This window comes from Abrus precatorius, unplaced genomic scaffold, assembly GCF_003935025.1.
Source record: "Abrus precatorius isolate BTA unplaced genomic scaffold, Abrus_2018 Scaffold3, whole genome shotgun sequence".
In the NCBI taxonomy this organism is placed as follows: Eukaryota; Viridiplantae; Streptophyta; class Magnoliopsida; order Fabales; family Fabaceae; genus Abrus; species Abrus precatorius.
This window is the reverse complement of record NW_020874373.1, coordinates 24,633,226-24,651,034: the sequence shown is the minus strand read 5'-3', so window position 1 is coordinate 24,651,034 and position 17,809 is coordinate 24,633,226. Positions and strand designations below refer to the sequence as shown.

Below are 17,809 nucleotides of genomic sequence, written 5' to 3'. Positions count from 1 at the left end.
TTTCATCTGATATTTTCGCTACAGCGTGAGGGCGTGTCACTGCAGTGAGATCCCCTCGCTGTAGCGAGAATGTCGCGACCAGAAAAGGATTTAAAGGGAGTTAGGTTATCTCTCCCTCTCCCTTTGAAATCCCTTTGATTCTCTCATTCCCAAACCCTATTCCACTAATTAAATTACCTCTGAAGCCATTCGAGAGCTTAATTGAAGGTTGAATCCATATAAAGAACGCTTGGAGGTGAGTTTTAATAGTTATGGTTCCATTTCTTATTCTTTTTCTCTGTTTCTAGGTTTCCTTGGGTTCTCATGGAGTTCTTCCATGTGTTTTAGGCTGAAATCTGTGTGTCCATGTTCGAATCCAAGTGTGGGTCTTCAATCCAAGGTAAGGGGGGACTCTATCCTACTCTTTTGTGCATGAATTGTTGTTATTTTGTTGAATATTGTGTTGTGGCTGAGTTAGAGGGTAGGAATTTGCTGAGAAATGTAATGTGGGTCATGTGCCGTGATATGTGAACATTATGTATGTTGACCCGAAATTGATGGATGTGGATTGTATGTAAATATTGTGTGATAGAATGAGGACATGTACGCTGAGTGTTGTGAATGGGTATGGGCACTTGTGCCGTATATTTGAATGAATATTGTGAAAATGTGGGCCCAAGGGCCGTGTAATATGAACGATAATTGTGGGTTGTGTGTAGTGTGTAAGCATGATTACTGCATGTGTGAATGGAATATATGTGAATGGGCGTGTTAGCGCCGTTGTAATGTGTTGTGAATGGTTCAGCGAATACACTGGGGGTGTGGAAGATGAGGACGGCAGAAAACCTTGGGGAAGAGGGAGTGGTGGTGACACCAATTGCAAAATGGGTGCACCACGGGCTACACATTCTCTTCCTGACTAGACCTCTGACAACTACCTTTATTGAGCGACCTGTGACTGCCCACGTGGTATTCATGAGACGGGAGTAACCGGCGACAATTCATGGTGTAAATTTGTGATCATAGTACTGCAGTGAATGTGGCTGGCGTGCATATGTATGAGTTTATGAATTGTACTTATGGATGTGAAATGCTATTTGTGAATGTAATTGTTTAAAGTATTGGAGAAGTACTGGAGGTGGGACTCTATGTTGACTGTGTGTCTTTGGGTAGTGTAGAGTACTCACCCTTACATTCATTTTTCAGGTAATCAAGACGATCAGCACTGAACTCAATGAAGGGACGGATGGACTGCTATAGGACTTAGATTTTATTTTGAAAATGTTGTAATTGAACTAGTCCTGTAGCAGTTATTTGATATTAATTTATAACCCTTCACTTATTTCGAAATCTTTTATAAAAATTTAGCTATCCGATTTGTGAAATTGTTATTTAATTGAAATTTAAATTAAGGTGTTACAATTTAGTATCAGAGCAGTTCATCCAAACCAGACTAGGGTATTGGGCTGAAGCATCCAAGATAAGTGTTGATTGTTTTGTTTGCCTGAATTATAATGTATAAATTGACCTAATGTGCTAGAATGTGATTGCTGACTTGTTGTAGCTAGATTGAATATGTCTGGTGGAGGTAGAGGTAGAGGTAGAGGAGCTAGAGGCACCAATGACCTCATGGAACGCATGGCTCAGATTCTGGAAGCCATGGTGCACAATCAAGGCGGAGAGCCGGTTGAGTATAGAGGGTTATCTGCCTTCACTAGGCACGATCCTCCAAAGTTTGAGGGTGGATTCAACCCTGAAGGAGCTCAAAGGTGGGTGGCTAATGTGGAGAAGATCTTTAATGCAATGGGGTGCCGTGAGGAGAACAAAGTTGCCTATGCCACCTATTTGTTGTGTGGGGAGGCTGAGGACTGGTGGAGGTTTACTGGAGATGAGACTCTATGTTGACTATGTGTCTTTGGGTAGTGTAGTGTAGTGTACTCACCCTTACATTCATTTTTCAGGTAATCAAGACGATCAGCACCGAACTCAATGAAGGGACGGATTGACTGCTATAGAACTTAGATTTTATTTTGAAAATGTTGTAATTGAACTAGTCCTATAGCAGTTATTTGATATTAATTTGTAACCCTTCACTTATTTCAAAATCTTTTATAAAAATTTGGCTATCCGATTTACAAAATTATTATTTAATTGAAATTAAAATTAAGGTGTTACATAGTGCAGGGGTGTTCTTGCTGTAGAGAGAGGACCCTAGGAGTAGCAAGAGATCTCTCGTTGTAGCGAAAGAGCGACAGTGAGGGATGCATTTCTGGGTGCAATATCGTTGTAGCGAGGGTGTCTCGCTGTAGCGAGATTCTGCAAAAACTAGAATACAATTTCATCTGAGATTTTTGCTATAACGACAAGGGGCGTCGCTACAGCGAGAGTGTGTCGCTGTAGCGAGCGTATCATGATCAAAGGGGTATTTGAAGGGTTTAGGGTTCAAAAAATTCATTTTCCATCCCTCTCTTTGAAATCCTTTCGATTCTCTCTACTCTCAACCCGTTCTTACTGATTAAATTGCCTCCAAAGCCGTTTGAAAGCTATATTGAAGGTTGAAATTGAGTTTGGAACGCTTGGAGATAAGTTTTTAAGCTAGAGTTTAGGGTTTAGGGTTTTGGTTTCTCGTCCATCTCTCTTGTATTCTCGATTTCTCATGGGAATTTCCATGTTTTAGGGATGAAAATCCATGTGGGGAGCTATTCTATTGTGGATTTTGTGAAGGGTCTTCATTCCAAGATAAGGGTAACTTATAATAAAGGCTCTAAGTAAAATAGTCTTTGAGGAACATTAGGATTTTACTAAGTAAATGTTGTTAGGAGTAGTCGGGACATGTTATTTAATGTTTTTGGAATAAGGGATTATGTCAAACCTTAGGATAGATGACCTTATTATTATCACTGAGAAAATATGTATGTTAAGTTGCGCGATTGGACTGAGTCTGGGGTGTCTAACCTCCGGTGTATTGTATTGACTGTGTAATGTGTGAAATGGTTGGTGATTCTGTGATTGGATGAGTGTCATTGATGATTGAGGCATGTTGAGATTGATTGATGATAATTTGTGAAGTATGATATATTTATGCTATTTGATAATTGAGGTATGCCAAATGAGTGAAACCATGTTATCGATACGAGTGTTTGTCTATTATTAAATAAGAAAGGTTTTCTGTGTGATGTGCAATATAATCACGGTGCTACAGTAAACGTGGCTAAGTGTAGTGAGCGCATGTGTGAATAAATTAAATGAAATGCTGGAAAAAAGTGATCATAATACAGGAGTCAGACTGGATGAATGGATGTGATTGCAATACAGATATTGTGATACGACTTACAAGAGTACTCATGAGAAATGTATTGTAATACACCATGCTATGTGGATAAGGCTCGCGTATTATGACACGTGCCCTGTAAAAAGGGTGTGGAAAAGAATGAGAAATGTTGATGGTGAGGTTAGATAGTTACAGAGATACACTGGGGTATAGAGTCCGGAAAAGATTTGAAAAATCTTGAGAAAATGAGAGGGTGAGTGTTAAGTGTAAATAAGTGCACAATGATTTGCTGAAAATGAAAGCATTCACAGGCCACACACTTATTTCTTGACGAGACTCCTAACTATACCTTGCTAGAAGGAGCTGGGTCAGCACATGTGTATCCGTATTACTGCAGCTAACCAGCTACTATCTAAACTGTGAAGTCCTCAAGGGATCCTAGGGGCATTGAATATGAAAGTGTGATATGTATGAATTGGTATAGAAATTGTACAGTCATAATATATGTATTGTAACATATCAGTTGATGTTGTTATGATATATGTGTTGTAATACATCGACATGTGTGATTAGGACACATGTGTTGTGACATATTGATTGACGTGATATAATACATGTATTATGACATGCAGATTAGTAGAAAGATGCATGATTTGAAGTGGTGAACATGATTGATTGTTTGTCCTGTGTATGCTCCTTTATGATGGCAACTTGGATGATTTGAGTGTTATTACTAATTTAATCCATGTTAAGTAATATTCCTAGTACTGTATATACATGTGAGTATTTTGCTTATGTTAAACTAGAGATTTAGTGGGGCGGGACATACTCACCCTTACTAATATTTTCAGGTAATGAAAGTGAAGTGATAAAAGTGCTGGGTCTGTCTTAGGATCATAATCCAAGGGTATTGGAAGGAAGACTGCTCTATAGAGACTATAACCATTATTTTTATCTTAACTGTATTTCATTATGAGTAAATTTGGCAATATTTTAAATGTTGGATTTCAGAATTTATGATTCTTGGGTCAATTTCATTGTAATGAATATTTTAAAGATGTTCTTAGTGAAAATTCTAAATTCATATGGAGTTGAAAATGAACTAAATGATTTGCTAGAAGTAAAGCTAAGTTTTATTTAAATTATTTCAAAGTTTTATCCTTGGAAGCTTGACTGTTTTAGAATTTTATGAAACTTTCACAAAGAAGGAAATATAAAATTCTGTCTTGATTCTATTACTAAATCTATGAATAGAAATAAATTTATTTTCCATCCGCCATAAAAATTTGTTTTTTTGAATAAAGAAAATAAAGGTGTTACACAGGCGAATATGTCTCTCACTTAGGCTAAAATAGCGAAAAATTGAGTAGTTCCATTGTCTAGTTTTCTTGCCCAGACGAGTATAGAGCTGACTTAAGCCAGAATCTTCTTGCTCAAGCGAGATCATGCATATTTGGAAAGGTATTTAAGGGGTCTCAGCACCGAAACTTTCATTTTTCTTCCCAAAACAACCTTCCCTCTCATTTCTCTCTGTTCTCTCACCTTCCACTCCCAGAGTAAACTCTCCCGAACTCTGAAGTTCTTCCAGATCCAAGCTCGAACATTTCAAAAGGTGTTTACTTTGTAATACTTAGAGAGATCTTCATTGTTCGAACAAAACCTCCAATCGGAAGTGTTGTACCTCTCTTTTGGATCTCAAGGAGAATTTGATCTTAAAGACTCATTTCCAAGTAAGGGGAATAAATCTTGAACCTAACTTCTATTATGTGGTTTAGCTTAAAAACTTCAATACCCCTATTTTGAATAATAAAGCCCTCATATTTATTAAGATTTTCGTGTTAAAATGAGATTTTTGGAGTATGAAAATCGATGATCTATTTCTCAAAACACTTAGATAAGATTTTTATAGCAAAAATTATAAGTAACACAAGTTTTTAAGAAAGTTTATGATTTTCATATTGATATCTATGTATAATTATTGTTGGATTACGATAATATAGGATAAAAAGATGCTAAACACCAGGATAGACAATTTTATAAATAGACCGAAAGAGTGTGATCTCCAGCAATGTATCTGTGGTTTAGTTTAATGTATGTTAAACTGCGCAACTGTTTGAGCCCGAGAGTGTCCGACCTTCGGCATATTTTATTAATTTGTATGATGTAAAATAGGTGGATGATTTGTCTGTATTGAAATGGTGTAGTGTAATGAGTGAGTTTACATTTGATAATTGATGATTGTTGAAATTGGTGAATTCATGTTATTATGAAAAATATTTGATTGTCTTGAATGATAATGTTTTATTAGTGAAAGTTGATGAACAGAAGACTGATGTGAATAAGTGTGCATGTAAAATTAAAGGTGTTTATGTTATCAAAGTAAAAAGGGAAATGTTTAGAAATTGAATGTCATATGAAATGCTGAGAAAGTAAGCGTCATTAGAAATGCTAAGACATTGTATAGATAGTTACAAAGATACACTGGGGTATAGAGTCTGAAAAAGATTTGAGAAATTTTAGAGAAATAAGGGTGATTAATATTATTTGTCAAAGGGTGCACAATGATTTACTGAAAGTAAAAACATTCATAGAACAAACACTCATCTCCTGACGAGACTCTTGATTATACCTTTGTTGAAAGGGGTCAAGGGAACACACGTTGTATCTGTGTTGTTCAGGCTAACTTTCTACTATCTATACTTATGTAAGACCTCAAGGGATCCCAGAGGCCATGATTGTGAAGTTGTGAGATGTGTGCTTGTAATAGGTGAGTCATAATAGATTGATTAGTGTAATTATAATATAGATATTGTAATATATTGGCAGATATAATTATAATATATGAATTATAATGTATTAATTAATATGATTATAATGCACACATTATGACACAATGCTCAGTTTTAAAAGGCATGATATGATATGATGTTAGTGTATATTTGAAAGTACTAATGATATGATTGATAATATGTTTGATTTGCTATAATACTTGGTAAAATGATGTATGAATTAATATTATTTCAGTGTACATTATATTATTTAAAAATATAAACTATACGACTGTTTGTTGCTATGAATTTGTAAATGTAACCTTAGTACTAATTTACATTTCCTTTGTTATTTTAATTGATTTATAAAGAAAAGAATTAGTGTGACGGGAATATTCGCCCTTACAAAATATGTTTCCAAGAAATGCTAATTGAAGGAATTAAAGAAAGACTGACCCGTTCTAGGATCATATTTTCAGCGAAGTGGTGAAAGGACTGCTCTGTTAAGATTTAGAGAATTGTAATTTTTTTTTTCTATTTTAAGTTGATTAGGTTGTGTGATTATTTAAATGTTCAAGTTTAAAAATTATGATATTCGATTAATCTTGTTATAAATATTATTTTGATGTATTTATAATATAGGTAATCAGTTATTTTAAGACAACATCATATATATTTTAAACTTATAAGTATGTAACACGAATTAATAGATGGCTCAAAAGGAAATTTTTATTTCACTCCATAAATCCGATAAAATGTGTAACTATTTCTACAAAAGATCCGAAATGTAACTTTGATCTTTTCATTAATTCTTAAATCTATAATTTTTCAAGAGAAATATTTCTTTTATTTTCCTTTTCTCATTATAATCACTCTATAATTTGGAATACAAAATTAAGGATGTTACATTATAGTTGCTGACATCCATCATATGTCATATCACAATGTATATCATAATTCGAAATGTGCTTACTTTATTTTTCACAACATCATCTTCGCATCTTAACTATATCAATTTTAATACATGTATATTACATTTGAACTTGAAGAATTGCATAGACACAATTATATTAATATATATATATATATATATATATATCAGGCTCCGATACAAACTAAGGACGGATTGCGCACAACATTTTAGGAGCTTTTATAAATTTGAATTCTATTAGTTTTTTTAGTACTTATTATTCCTTCTATATTACAAGAATATAATAATGTTAGGAATGAAGTCTCTAATATCATTTGATTTGTCATATTTTTTACTAAAACAAAGAGGTTGTAAAACATTTTGTTTTTACAATTTCTCTTTTTGATAATTTTTATTGTATATGCATTTTAGATACACTTATTGTGGCTAATTTATTTGTTATCTTTTCATAATATTTAGTAAGAATTAATCTTTCTTGCCTACAATTGATATTTGCCCCGAGTCTATTAAAGTTATCATATTAAAATTTTCTTTTTCTATTATGATAGTAATTTCACACCATCATTTATGAGTTGTCATTAATATTAATAATTTCATTTTAAATATTTCTACTCCTTCTTCTTGTTTACCACTTTATTTTTTTAATAGGTTTGTTTTCCTTCTAGTTCTAATAATTTGAATTCTAAAACTTTGGTTTTGTTTTAATTCATTTATTTCTCTTTTTAAATTTTTTATTTTTTCTTGTAAATCTCTAATAGTTATACTTGTACTTGGTTGTTTGAATTTTTCATATACATCTTTCATTTCTATAGGTTCTATTTCTAAGGGCTTTTCTTTGATTAAATCACTTAATTTTTTTATGAATTCATTTCTTAATGAACCATCTTTTAATTCTTCAACTAATGTTATTAAGGCTTGTGTTTAGTCTCTAGATAATACATTTATCTAAGGACTTATACAATCTTTGTAATCACGTAATCCTGATCTTAAATAATAGTTATTATTTTCTTCTTCTGATTCTTGTGAAGTATTATCTAATTGATACATTTCATTTTCTATTATATTCTCCTCATATAAAATTCCATCTTCAAAGTTTATTAATATTGTAGTTAAAACTTATTTTAATTTTTCATTTTCTAAATAATTAATTTTCTTTTCTACTTTACATTGATTAGTTCGCTGTCCATACTTACCACACTTCTAACACGTTCCTTTAAATTTATTATTTTTTTGATAATTTTTATTTTCTTTAGGTTTATTAGTAGTCTGATTATTCTTATAATTCTTTTTATAATTTCTTTATCATAGGTAGAAGTATTTTGAGTTTTTATATTTTTTTAATTTATTTTTTATACCTTCACTAGAAGGCTTATACAGATTATATACCATATTATTCACAAAAAGTTCTTAATTCTTTCCTATCAATTAGATTTTTTCTTCTTATTTGATTTTACAATTTTGTATCATTAGAGACCCTTAACCCTCTATCAACTATCACATTATGTATTTGTCCAAATGTTAAAAGTTTATAATTTATTTTATAATATAGTCTATAATTTAAATAAAATAGATCATAGGTATTATCTACTATATTATCTATGATTTAATAAATATCTTAATTTCTTTTGCTGTGTTTTCATTATATATATATACACACACACACTTTAGCTTCTCCGTAAGAGTTGAACTTAATTGCTTTTATATCTCACCCGCGCCTTGTTTTATAAATTTGTGTTATTTGGGTTTCTGCTCCGACCGGATAAAGATTGCAGCTATCAGTAGGCATGAATAAAATTGAACGACAAGATGCACTCCAGAGCATAATTATAAAGTTGAAATTCATTAAACTTTCTTTTTCTAATTCTTGATAAGTATTTGTCCTGCTAATAATTCTTAATAACCAAAAAGGAAGGAAGAAAGAAACTAGATGGGACAATATTGTTAAGCAACTACTAATAATAAAATGGTGAACTAAATGATAGAGAATTGCAAACTCTATAAACTTGAGCAGAGAGCTATTTGGTCAATATTGCATTTTTTTTAAAAAAGGACTAAAATTTAACTTCCTTTTCTCAAAAAAAGAAAAAGCTGATTTTGAAAAAACTAGGGATGGAAAAAGATCTCACCCCAAAACTTTGTTTACCAAGGTATCTCAAATTTTCCTTAACTCTTGTGTCCGAGTGTTTGAGCCTGAAGATTTTGGTTGTCTTCCAAGAGTCTGTCATATTCAAGTAGTAGATCTGCAGCTTGCTTTTGGAGGGAAGCAACATGTGCTTCAGCAATCTCAACTTTCTGGTCCTTTTCTTCAGTTTCTAAGTTCATCTTTTTCAAACTTTCTGACAGGATTGAAAGTTCTTCCTTAAGTTGTTTTATCTCCTTGGAAGCTTTTTCATCCTTTTCTTTGAGCTGGACAGTTTCTTTTTTAAGGTTTTCCAATTCTTCTTTTGAAGCTCCCACGTTACTCCTTAAATTAACAAGTTTTTGAAGATAATGGTGGATACGATCAATAAGGAATCCAAGGAATAATGTAAAACCTGCAAGACCATATTAATTCATTTAAGATAGGATCATCTAGCTTAAGATATATGCTAATTCTAATGGGCTGTTTAAGGAAACATATTTGCTTTCATTTTCTGTTTTCACTAATAATTACAAAAATTGTCCCATTATTTTCACTTTCTTTCCTTTTAACAATTTTGTAATTATTAGTAAAAACCAAAAACAAAAAAGACTTAAACTAAACAGGCAATAGTCAAGAAAATGGACCTCCTCACAGCATCAATATGAACAAAATCTAGAAAAAAAAAAATAGATAAAAAGATTGGATAGGCATCATTGCTCATTATCCTTAATTACAAAATAAACTTGCTTATTAGAACACAAATGATCACGAAGTAAACTAAAACACCACATCCTCTACCAGATAATAATAAATAAAACGTCACCAAAGAAAATGCAGATACTTTCTTTCAATACATAATCCTATAATATTTGGTCTATAGTTTATACTTCAAATTCTACAAATTTCAAAACCTTTGCTGCCAATGGAGAAAAGCCCTAGTAGTATATAACTTATCCAAATTCTAAGATGAAGTATGACACAAGACCGAATAAATGCCTGATCAGAAGTTCTGAAATTTCTACAACAACTCTATAACTAAAAACACATATTAAAAGCCAATAGACGAAAACCCATGTAATAGTTTTTATTACCATGCACCCAGCACACATTAAAAAGCATTTATTATTATTGATTAAACAATCCTAACTTGTTTTGTCCTGCATGGATATTTCTCCAACATGATGATCATGAGATGAATAAGACTATTAAGTGGCATTTCATTATCATTCAACCAAAACCCATATTAGAGTATTCAACTCTTTATACTGACTTCTTCCACATTATGCTTGCTAACGAGGGGTGGACATTGGTTTGGTCAGGTTCAGGTTTTGAAATTCAAATACAGTTGTTTTCAGTCTTCTCGGGTGGATTAACTCAGTTAATTTGTACTCGGTTTTATGCGAACTTTTGCATTTTGCCGGTCATTCTGGGCAATTTCATAGAAGAGATTTCTACACCGTGAGACTAGAGGGAACAAAAATGTTAGAAGCAAAAAACTGAGAAAAGGGAGATGGGAAATAAAAAATAAGAAAGAAAACGAAAACCAGCTAAGAACAGTTGTAGTGTACACTCATTAGTGGCGATATTGGAGCAACCACCAGAAACGCAAGGATGGAGAAAGAAGATGTAGCAGTGCAAGGAATGAAGAAACCATTACATAATCACAAAGAGAAAGACACACAATCTCAGAAGAGAAATATGCACAGAGACACACAAAAAGATCGAGAGAGGGGACGACAAAGACACACCCATTGGAGGGAGAGTGGAGGAGGACAACTAAAGAGAAAAGACGACAATTGAGCATTGAAACATTTTCTCTCTCTCTCTCTTTCCTTAATTAAGAATAGATGTTTTTTGTATTTGATTTTATCAATTAAATGTTTTTACTATTACTACACCTTTGATCAATGCCTTGAACATGCAACCCATTGCTATCACTGCAGTACTAATGATGTAAGCAGCTACAAAATATTTGCATTACCAAGAAAGGTATTAAATAACTTTCACATCTCGACTCACTCTCCCAAACACTAAATATTTGCATTACCATGAATCTCAACTCTAAAGCACACTCTCCCATATCTGAGGCATAGATAGCACTTCGATCGGTTTGGATAATTTCAGATAAGAATATTACCACCCGAGACAACCCATACAAACCCAAACATTTAACCTATTTGAATCCGAAGCTTCAAACAGTCTTACTAGCACTTTTAGGCTGTCGGTTAGCTTGGTTTGGTCGAGCATTAAATTCTTGCTCGCCCCTATTGCTAACTAGTATCCTTTGGAGCAAATTTGTATTTTCTTAGACATAGCAACTGAAAGATTAAGTAATCACTATATACTATATAAAAATACTGGAATCATGATTATCACATTTTAGAAAGTCTAAGTTGACACGAGAGTAGGAGTCCAAGTATAGTTATCAATCTCAGACAGATAGCAGTGCCTAATGGCCAACACTAAAAATGCATAGCAAGATAGCGCATAATAACAGGATGGCTACTTTTAGAAATTTTATATACAAATTAAATACCTTATACGATGCACATATAAATGCTCAAGATTATTAAAATATTCAAAATTCACGATATATTCACCATTAAAAATAAAAAGTCATGGCAATCAAAACATGCCAGTTAACAAATATAAAAGTTAAAAAAAATACAAGACATTGGGTTGCAGTGTGGATGTTGCACAGGGATTAAAATCCTTTGTCCCCAATTCCTGTCTCCTTCCCTGTCCCTCCAATAAAATTTTGACATATCAATTAAAGTTCCACATCAGCTTTTCACTCAATTTGACATTTGTTAACTTATGTTTCTTCCGTTTTCCTATATTGCCTGATGTTCAATCAAATTGCTCTCTCCCATAAAGTTCATCTCTACATTCCAGTAACGTTGCACAACCAAATCCTAACCTCATGGTGTGTACTTGTTTCTGCTATTTGTTTTATTTACTCCAATCAATTGAATTTTTCGTTTGGGTTCTTGACAAATGGTTCAGTTTGAACGTTTGCATATCTTGGGGGTGTGCTAACAAAAGAAGCACCAACTCTGTGTTTCTTATGACCCTTATGAAATGATTTGGCAGTTTTGAGGCTGGACTGGGAGAATATGTGTGGTGGTAGGGTAGGGGCAGTTTTCTCATGGAGTTTTGTTAGGCTGATGCAAGGAGTACGTGTTGTCCTGAAAAATAATTAAACATGAAGTAACAGAGGTAACGTGTGACGTGGATAAGTTGAATGAGGTGTCAAATTTTAATTGGTTGGACAGGGTTTGGGATAGGAAAATGGGACAGCAGATTTTGATCCATTGCATAGTAGATAGAAGCAAGATAAACGGTGTCCAATTAGGAAATTTTAAATACTGAAAAGGTGGAGAGAAACATCAATATTGTCCCCTAAAAACACCCAAAACAATGCTTCTTTTCAAGAAAAAATGATCTTTTCTAAAAAATTTAACTCTATTCAATTTAAAATCGCTCTGCTATTCAATTTTTGTAGCGGCATGTGGCCGCTCCACTGTAGTACTGCTATAGCCCTTAATAACTAAGAGTGCAATATCAGCTGGGTTTGTGTTAGAAACTGGATCTAAACACCTTAGATTTCGAATAAATCTACTGTTTTATTCCTCAAATAAAGTTTTGCACCAATAAGCAGTAGTGTAGTAGATTCACAAGAAAGACTGAAACTGAAATGATAACACAGGTATTCGAGAGACCCTGCACTCTCCCTCTCTTGCTTCCACTAATTCCCTGTCTCTGCCTAGACAACAGCTGCAATGCAACCGCGGCCACAATGCAACAATAATTTTAAAACCTTGCTTTCAAGACATAGCATACGCAATATCAAGAATCCTTTTAGTTTAGCACTGACCGAAATGCTAAGCAGAAAAATGCATCTAACATAATCAACTTTAAAAACATACAACAAAGGGTACCCATCTTCAACTGAATTCTAGAGAATGGTCAAGCTAAAAGAAAAAATGCACGCAACACTTCTTAGCAACACCAGGAAAAAATCATTGTATCTAAGCATTTAAACGATAAACAATGATGCAAAAGACCATGATACAAGGAGCATGAACGCACCCATGAGTGAAGCTTCAAGCAAGTGAGTTCTCCACAGAACTTGATCCATTGGTGACATAGTTCCAAGCTTAGCACCTTTGTTCTGGATCTTAACAATGCTCATGAGGCTTGAAAGGAGAATCACAGACATGGTACCAGCAATAGTTTTTACCGTAGCTGGACCCTTTCCCATCTTCAGCTGATCCAAACTCTTTATCACAAGATCTCTCAATGGCCCTATCTTTACCAACAAAAGAAATGCCAGAACACCCTCAGCAAAAAGCACCAAGAACAACAACTGAATCATCCTTTTGCTTCCTAAAAATATTTTCCACTTCAATGTAATTGCGAAAAATTCTTTCTTTTGCCAAATGGGTTGTTGTTACTTTCAAGCAGACAAAGTTACCCTTAAACTTAAAAGAGGAACCCTGTTAAGTTCACACTCACACTCACACTCACACAGACCCTTTTATCATTTTGCTGAATATGAAAAAATTGCACAATGAACATGTGCAAACGTAAAACTAATGTGCAGCATAAAAAGCTTGAAACTTTACATGAATTAAATTGCAGGGATAAGCTCAAAATTTCACTTTGCAAGACTGTTAGTGGGTAAAGAAGAGATGGCTCAAGTAGAAAGAGAGAACTTGGGGTAGAAGAGGAGTTTATCAACCCTTTTGTTCTGGTAGACTTGTGCTGATGAAAAAAGTGTCGAGGGTTGTGAACTTGCTTGTCTCTCAACTCCGAAAATGGGTTTGGTATGGAAGGGAATTGAGAAAGACGTGACAATAAAATATATATATATATATATAAAATAAAAAAATAAAAAAATAGGTGACGAATTGAGTCAAGCAAACAAAAAGTACCGCCTGACTAGAAGTGATGTTTGCTGTTTGTGACAGACATGGCAAGTGACAAAGTCAATTTTTTTAAAATTATAAATTTATTTTCCATATTTTATAATTTATACGGAATTTAAATTTGATCTTTATATTAAAAATATAATTTAATTTTTATGCAAATAAAACAATTATTAATATTTATCATTTATAAACAAAGCATCTGTCGATAGTGTTAGATGAAAAAAATTATAAATAAATATAAATGAGAGGAATTAAATATATTTTAAACTATTCAAGGTTAATTACAATTTTGTTCTGTATACTTTAACATATGTGCATTTTTAAGTCTTCTGTCAATTTTATAATTAAAATTTTTATTATATTTTATAAAAATTTATTTTATATTTTATTTAATATTTTATATATTATTTATTTATTTATATAAATTAATAAAATGTCATATTTTTATCTGCATTAATTATTAGGTAAAATTTTAAGTTGACGAGCTTAAATGATTATTTAAAAAATAAGAGAAATTAAAAATAAATAGTTAAATTCGGTATATTATCAATGGACATAGGGCAAGAATATAATTAAGTTTATAATCAATTATATTTTGATTTTTTTATCTTACTATCAATATATTTGTAAATAATAAAAAGTAATTTAAAAATGTTTATTCGCATAAAGAATAAATTATAATTTTTTTCAGAGGCTAAACGAATAAAGATTAAATTTATAATTTAATTTTTTTCTTTTCTCTTTTATATTTTTTTATTTAAAAAAACTTAACAAAATAATTTACATATATAATTTTTTTTAATATTAAATGGGATTAAAAAGTCCAAAACAAACAATAAAGCTAATCCAAAGACTTGAAAGTATAAATATCAAAAGCATCTAAGTTCAAATAAGGATACAAAGAAATATAAGCATGATCTAAAAAGATACAAGACATACTATCCTTAAGATATATTCTAATTAGTTTATAAGTACATCAATCGCCTCAGTACAAATATTAGCAAATCTTAAAAATTGAATAGATTTCAAGATATTTCTAAAAGATTAGATAAAATTGAAAAAAAAAAGAATGAAAACAATTTTGAATACTAAAAAATAAATTAAGAGCATCATTATAATCATTTTTAATCTTAATAGTTTGTATACTCTAATTTAAAACTAATTTGACTCCTTTATATATACCTTATAACTCAACAACTAAAGGAGAACAAAAATTAGGCAAATTGAGAGTTTAGTAATAAATCAACCCTCCATAGGAGACAACACAACTTGAGTAAGAGGAAATTTTGTCAATTCAACTTGAGTTGGCTAGAATTGTGGAGAGTTTGTTTAATCAACATCTAATCCTTAACAAGTCTAGGAAGAACAATTGAATAACCTTTCAAACAAGATAAAATGTAATAATCATAAACAATTATTTTATAGACTAGAATCTTAGGCTAAAAAGAATATTGTTGAAGAGTTAAGGAGTTTCAATCCTTCCATAAATGTAAAATAAAATGCTTCCAAACATGGCTAGCATAAAAACATTCCTAAAGGAGCATAACAGATTCATAAGTCTCACCATATTTGGGAGAAATATTTGAATCAAACATACCTCTTATATTTCATCATTAGTTAACAACTAACCATGTTAAACTTTTCAAAGAAACAAATTAATTTTAGGGGACCAACATTTTCAAATCAAATTAAAATGAGCATTAATAAGAGATTAATTATTCATAAGTTTCGTAATTACATTATAGGCAGATTTAATGAGAAAAATATCATTATTAGACATATTGTAAAAAATAGAATCTTGTCCACCTGTTACAAAAAGGGGTTTAATTTTAGCAATATGATCACATATCTGCATAGGAAGAATACCTGATAATTTATCTTAATTCCAACAACCATTAGAAGCAAAGAGAGTCATCGGAATAACCTTGTCCAATTATCAAGATAGAAATTTAATAAGACCAACTTTTTATAAACTAGTTTTAGTCACTAAAATGTCATTTACAAAAAATAAATGAGAATTTTGGGCCCTTTAAGGCCAAAAGGGAAAGGCACTCCTTCTCTATTTAGAACTTTATTCTTAATTCAATAAGAGGTCTCAGGAAGAAAAAGGTCCCCTTATCTAATGCTTCTAGAAGGCTTAAAAGAGTTAATAAGACTATTTTGCCAATTTGAACTCATAAAAGCAAAAAATATACAATAATAAATAATTTTGACAATATCATAATTTAGACCTATCTTTTGAAGGATATTAATGATAAATTTCTGTCCAAGTTTATCATATACTGAAATTATTTTGTAATCTACTAACGATATATAATAAATTTCTGTCCTTATATCTATCTAAGTTATAATCCTTCTTATCAAGGATAGTTATGTTTAAAGTAGGATCATGAATGATATCTCTTTTAATTCTATCATTCTGTCAGACTTGGTAGGTTTAGCTTTAGTTACCTTATTTAATTTGTTCCTATTTATAGATTATATCATATTTTTCTTAACATCTTTATACATAATTTGAGAATTTGGAGCTTGAACCTTTTCGTTATCCACTATTTGACGACTTATTAATACTTTAGAAGCAAAATTATTTTTTCTGCAAAAGTTCATTTTCAAGATCATAAAGAATGTCAAACTTAGACCTCGATGAGATATTCTTCCTTTTACCACTATTATTAGAGATATACAAAGTTTTAGATGGATCTAACTTCTTTTTAGAAGCCTCTTAACCAACCTCCTTGAACCAAACATTTGTTATTCAAAGGCAAAAAGATTATCTTTACTATTAGATTGAACCCTTTCCCTAGTAAGAACAACCTAAGAGACAAACTCACAATCCATATTTGACATTGGTTACTTAAAATCTGAAATATGAACCTTATTAACCTTAATAATATTATTTTGATTCTATACAAATTTCTTGCCTATGCCTATACTTCATGTAGTCAAAACATATAAGATACAATTTTTTATATTCAATCCTAAGTTCATGACCTAAAACTTTAAAGTTTTGAAAAAAAAGGTAAGGAAAGTATTTAAAGATTACGAGAGAAGAAATGAAAGTTAATAACAAGCACCCAAATTGAGAGAACTTAAAAATGTGGGATAGGAAAGTTTTGGAAGATTTATAAACTCTTCCATCTTATCTAAAAATTCTTAAATAAAGATAATCATCACATAAATCTTCTCATTTCCCTCTTGTTCCTCGCTCCTTCTAAGCGAATAACTAACTCCCAAACAAATCCTGTAACGCCTTATATTTCTTTCCTCAATATATGATAAATTTTCATAAAAATTTATATGGTAAAGTAAATGTTCTTTCAAAAACTCTTTAATGAGAAAGAAACAATGAAATGATATAAGGTTCATATATTTAGAAAAACAAAGATTCTAAAATTTTCATCAGCAACAAAAAGAAATACTAGTTTTACAACTATTTCAAAAGAATGCTATAGAACTGAAAATATTCATTACATAACTCAAAATAACTAAGTCCTATAGTAGTTCTCATCCATCCATGCACTGTGAGCTTGGTACTATTCGTCCTGGTTTCTTGAAAAATGTTGTGTAAGAGTGAGTCTCTACCCTACCACTCATACATAACACATATTCATCACAAATCACATCTTATCACAATTAAAGAAAACATCATGACATTACATATCAAAATGTCATATAAAGCATATTCTCATATCAACACATATTATATTCCACAGATTCACGATTTCTTTTACTTTTATCCGCGCTTACCGCGTCCTGTGGCCACAGTTATCCCCTCTATTCCGAGGTCTTACACATCCATGTAAA

At 31.7% G+C, this 17,809-nt stretch overlaps 1 protein-coding gene across 1 annotated transcript; it reads right to left on the bottom strand.

The window, feature by feature from the left end:
* Nucleotides 1-9,112: 9,112 nt before the first annotated feature.
* On the bottom strand, nucleotides 9,113-13,449 carry LOC113863770. The gene is made up of 2 exons (XM_027497468.1): nucleotides 13,164-13,449; nucleotides 9,113-9,483 (listed from the first exon to the last, which is right to left on the bottom strand). Exons 1-2 carry the CDS (start codon nucleotides 13,447-13,449, stop codon nucleotides 9,113-9,115), a joined length of 657 nt encoding a protein of 218 aa, XP_027353269.1.
* Between the last annotated feature and the right edge of the window lie 4,360 nt (nucleotides 13,450-17,809).

What these genes read in the sequence shown, in the direction of transcription:
- LOC113863770 (XM_027497468.1), bottom strand. Translation starts at nt 13,449, where the DNA reads ATGATTCAGTTGTTGTTCTTGGTGCTTTTTGCTGAGGGTGTTCTGGCA. An exon ending in GCTTGAAGCTTCACTCATGG is followed by an intron (nt 9,484 to 13,163) that starts GTGCGTTCATGC and finishes ATGGTCTTGCAG; the next exon opens with GTTTTACATTATTCCTTGGA.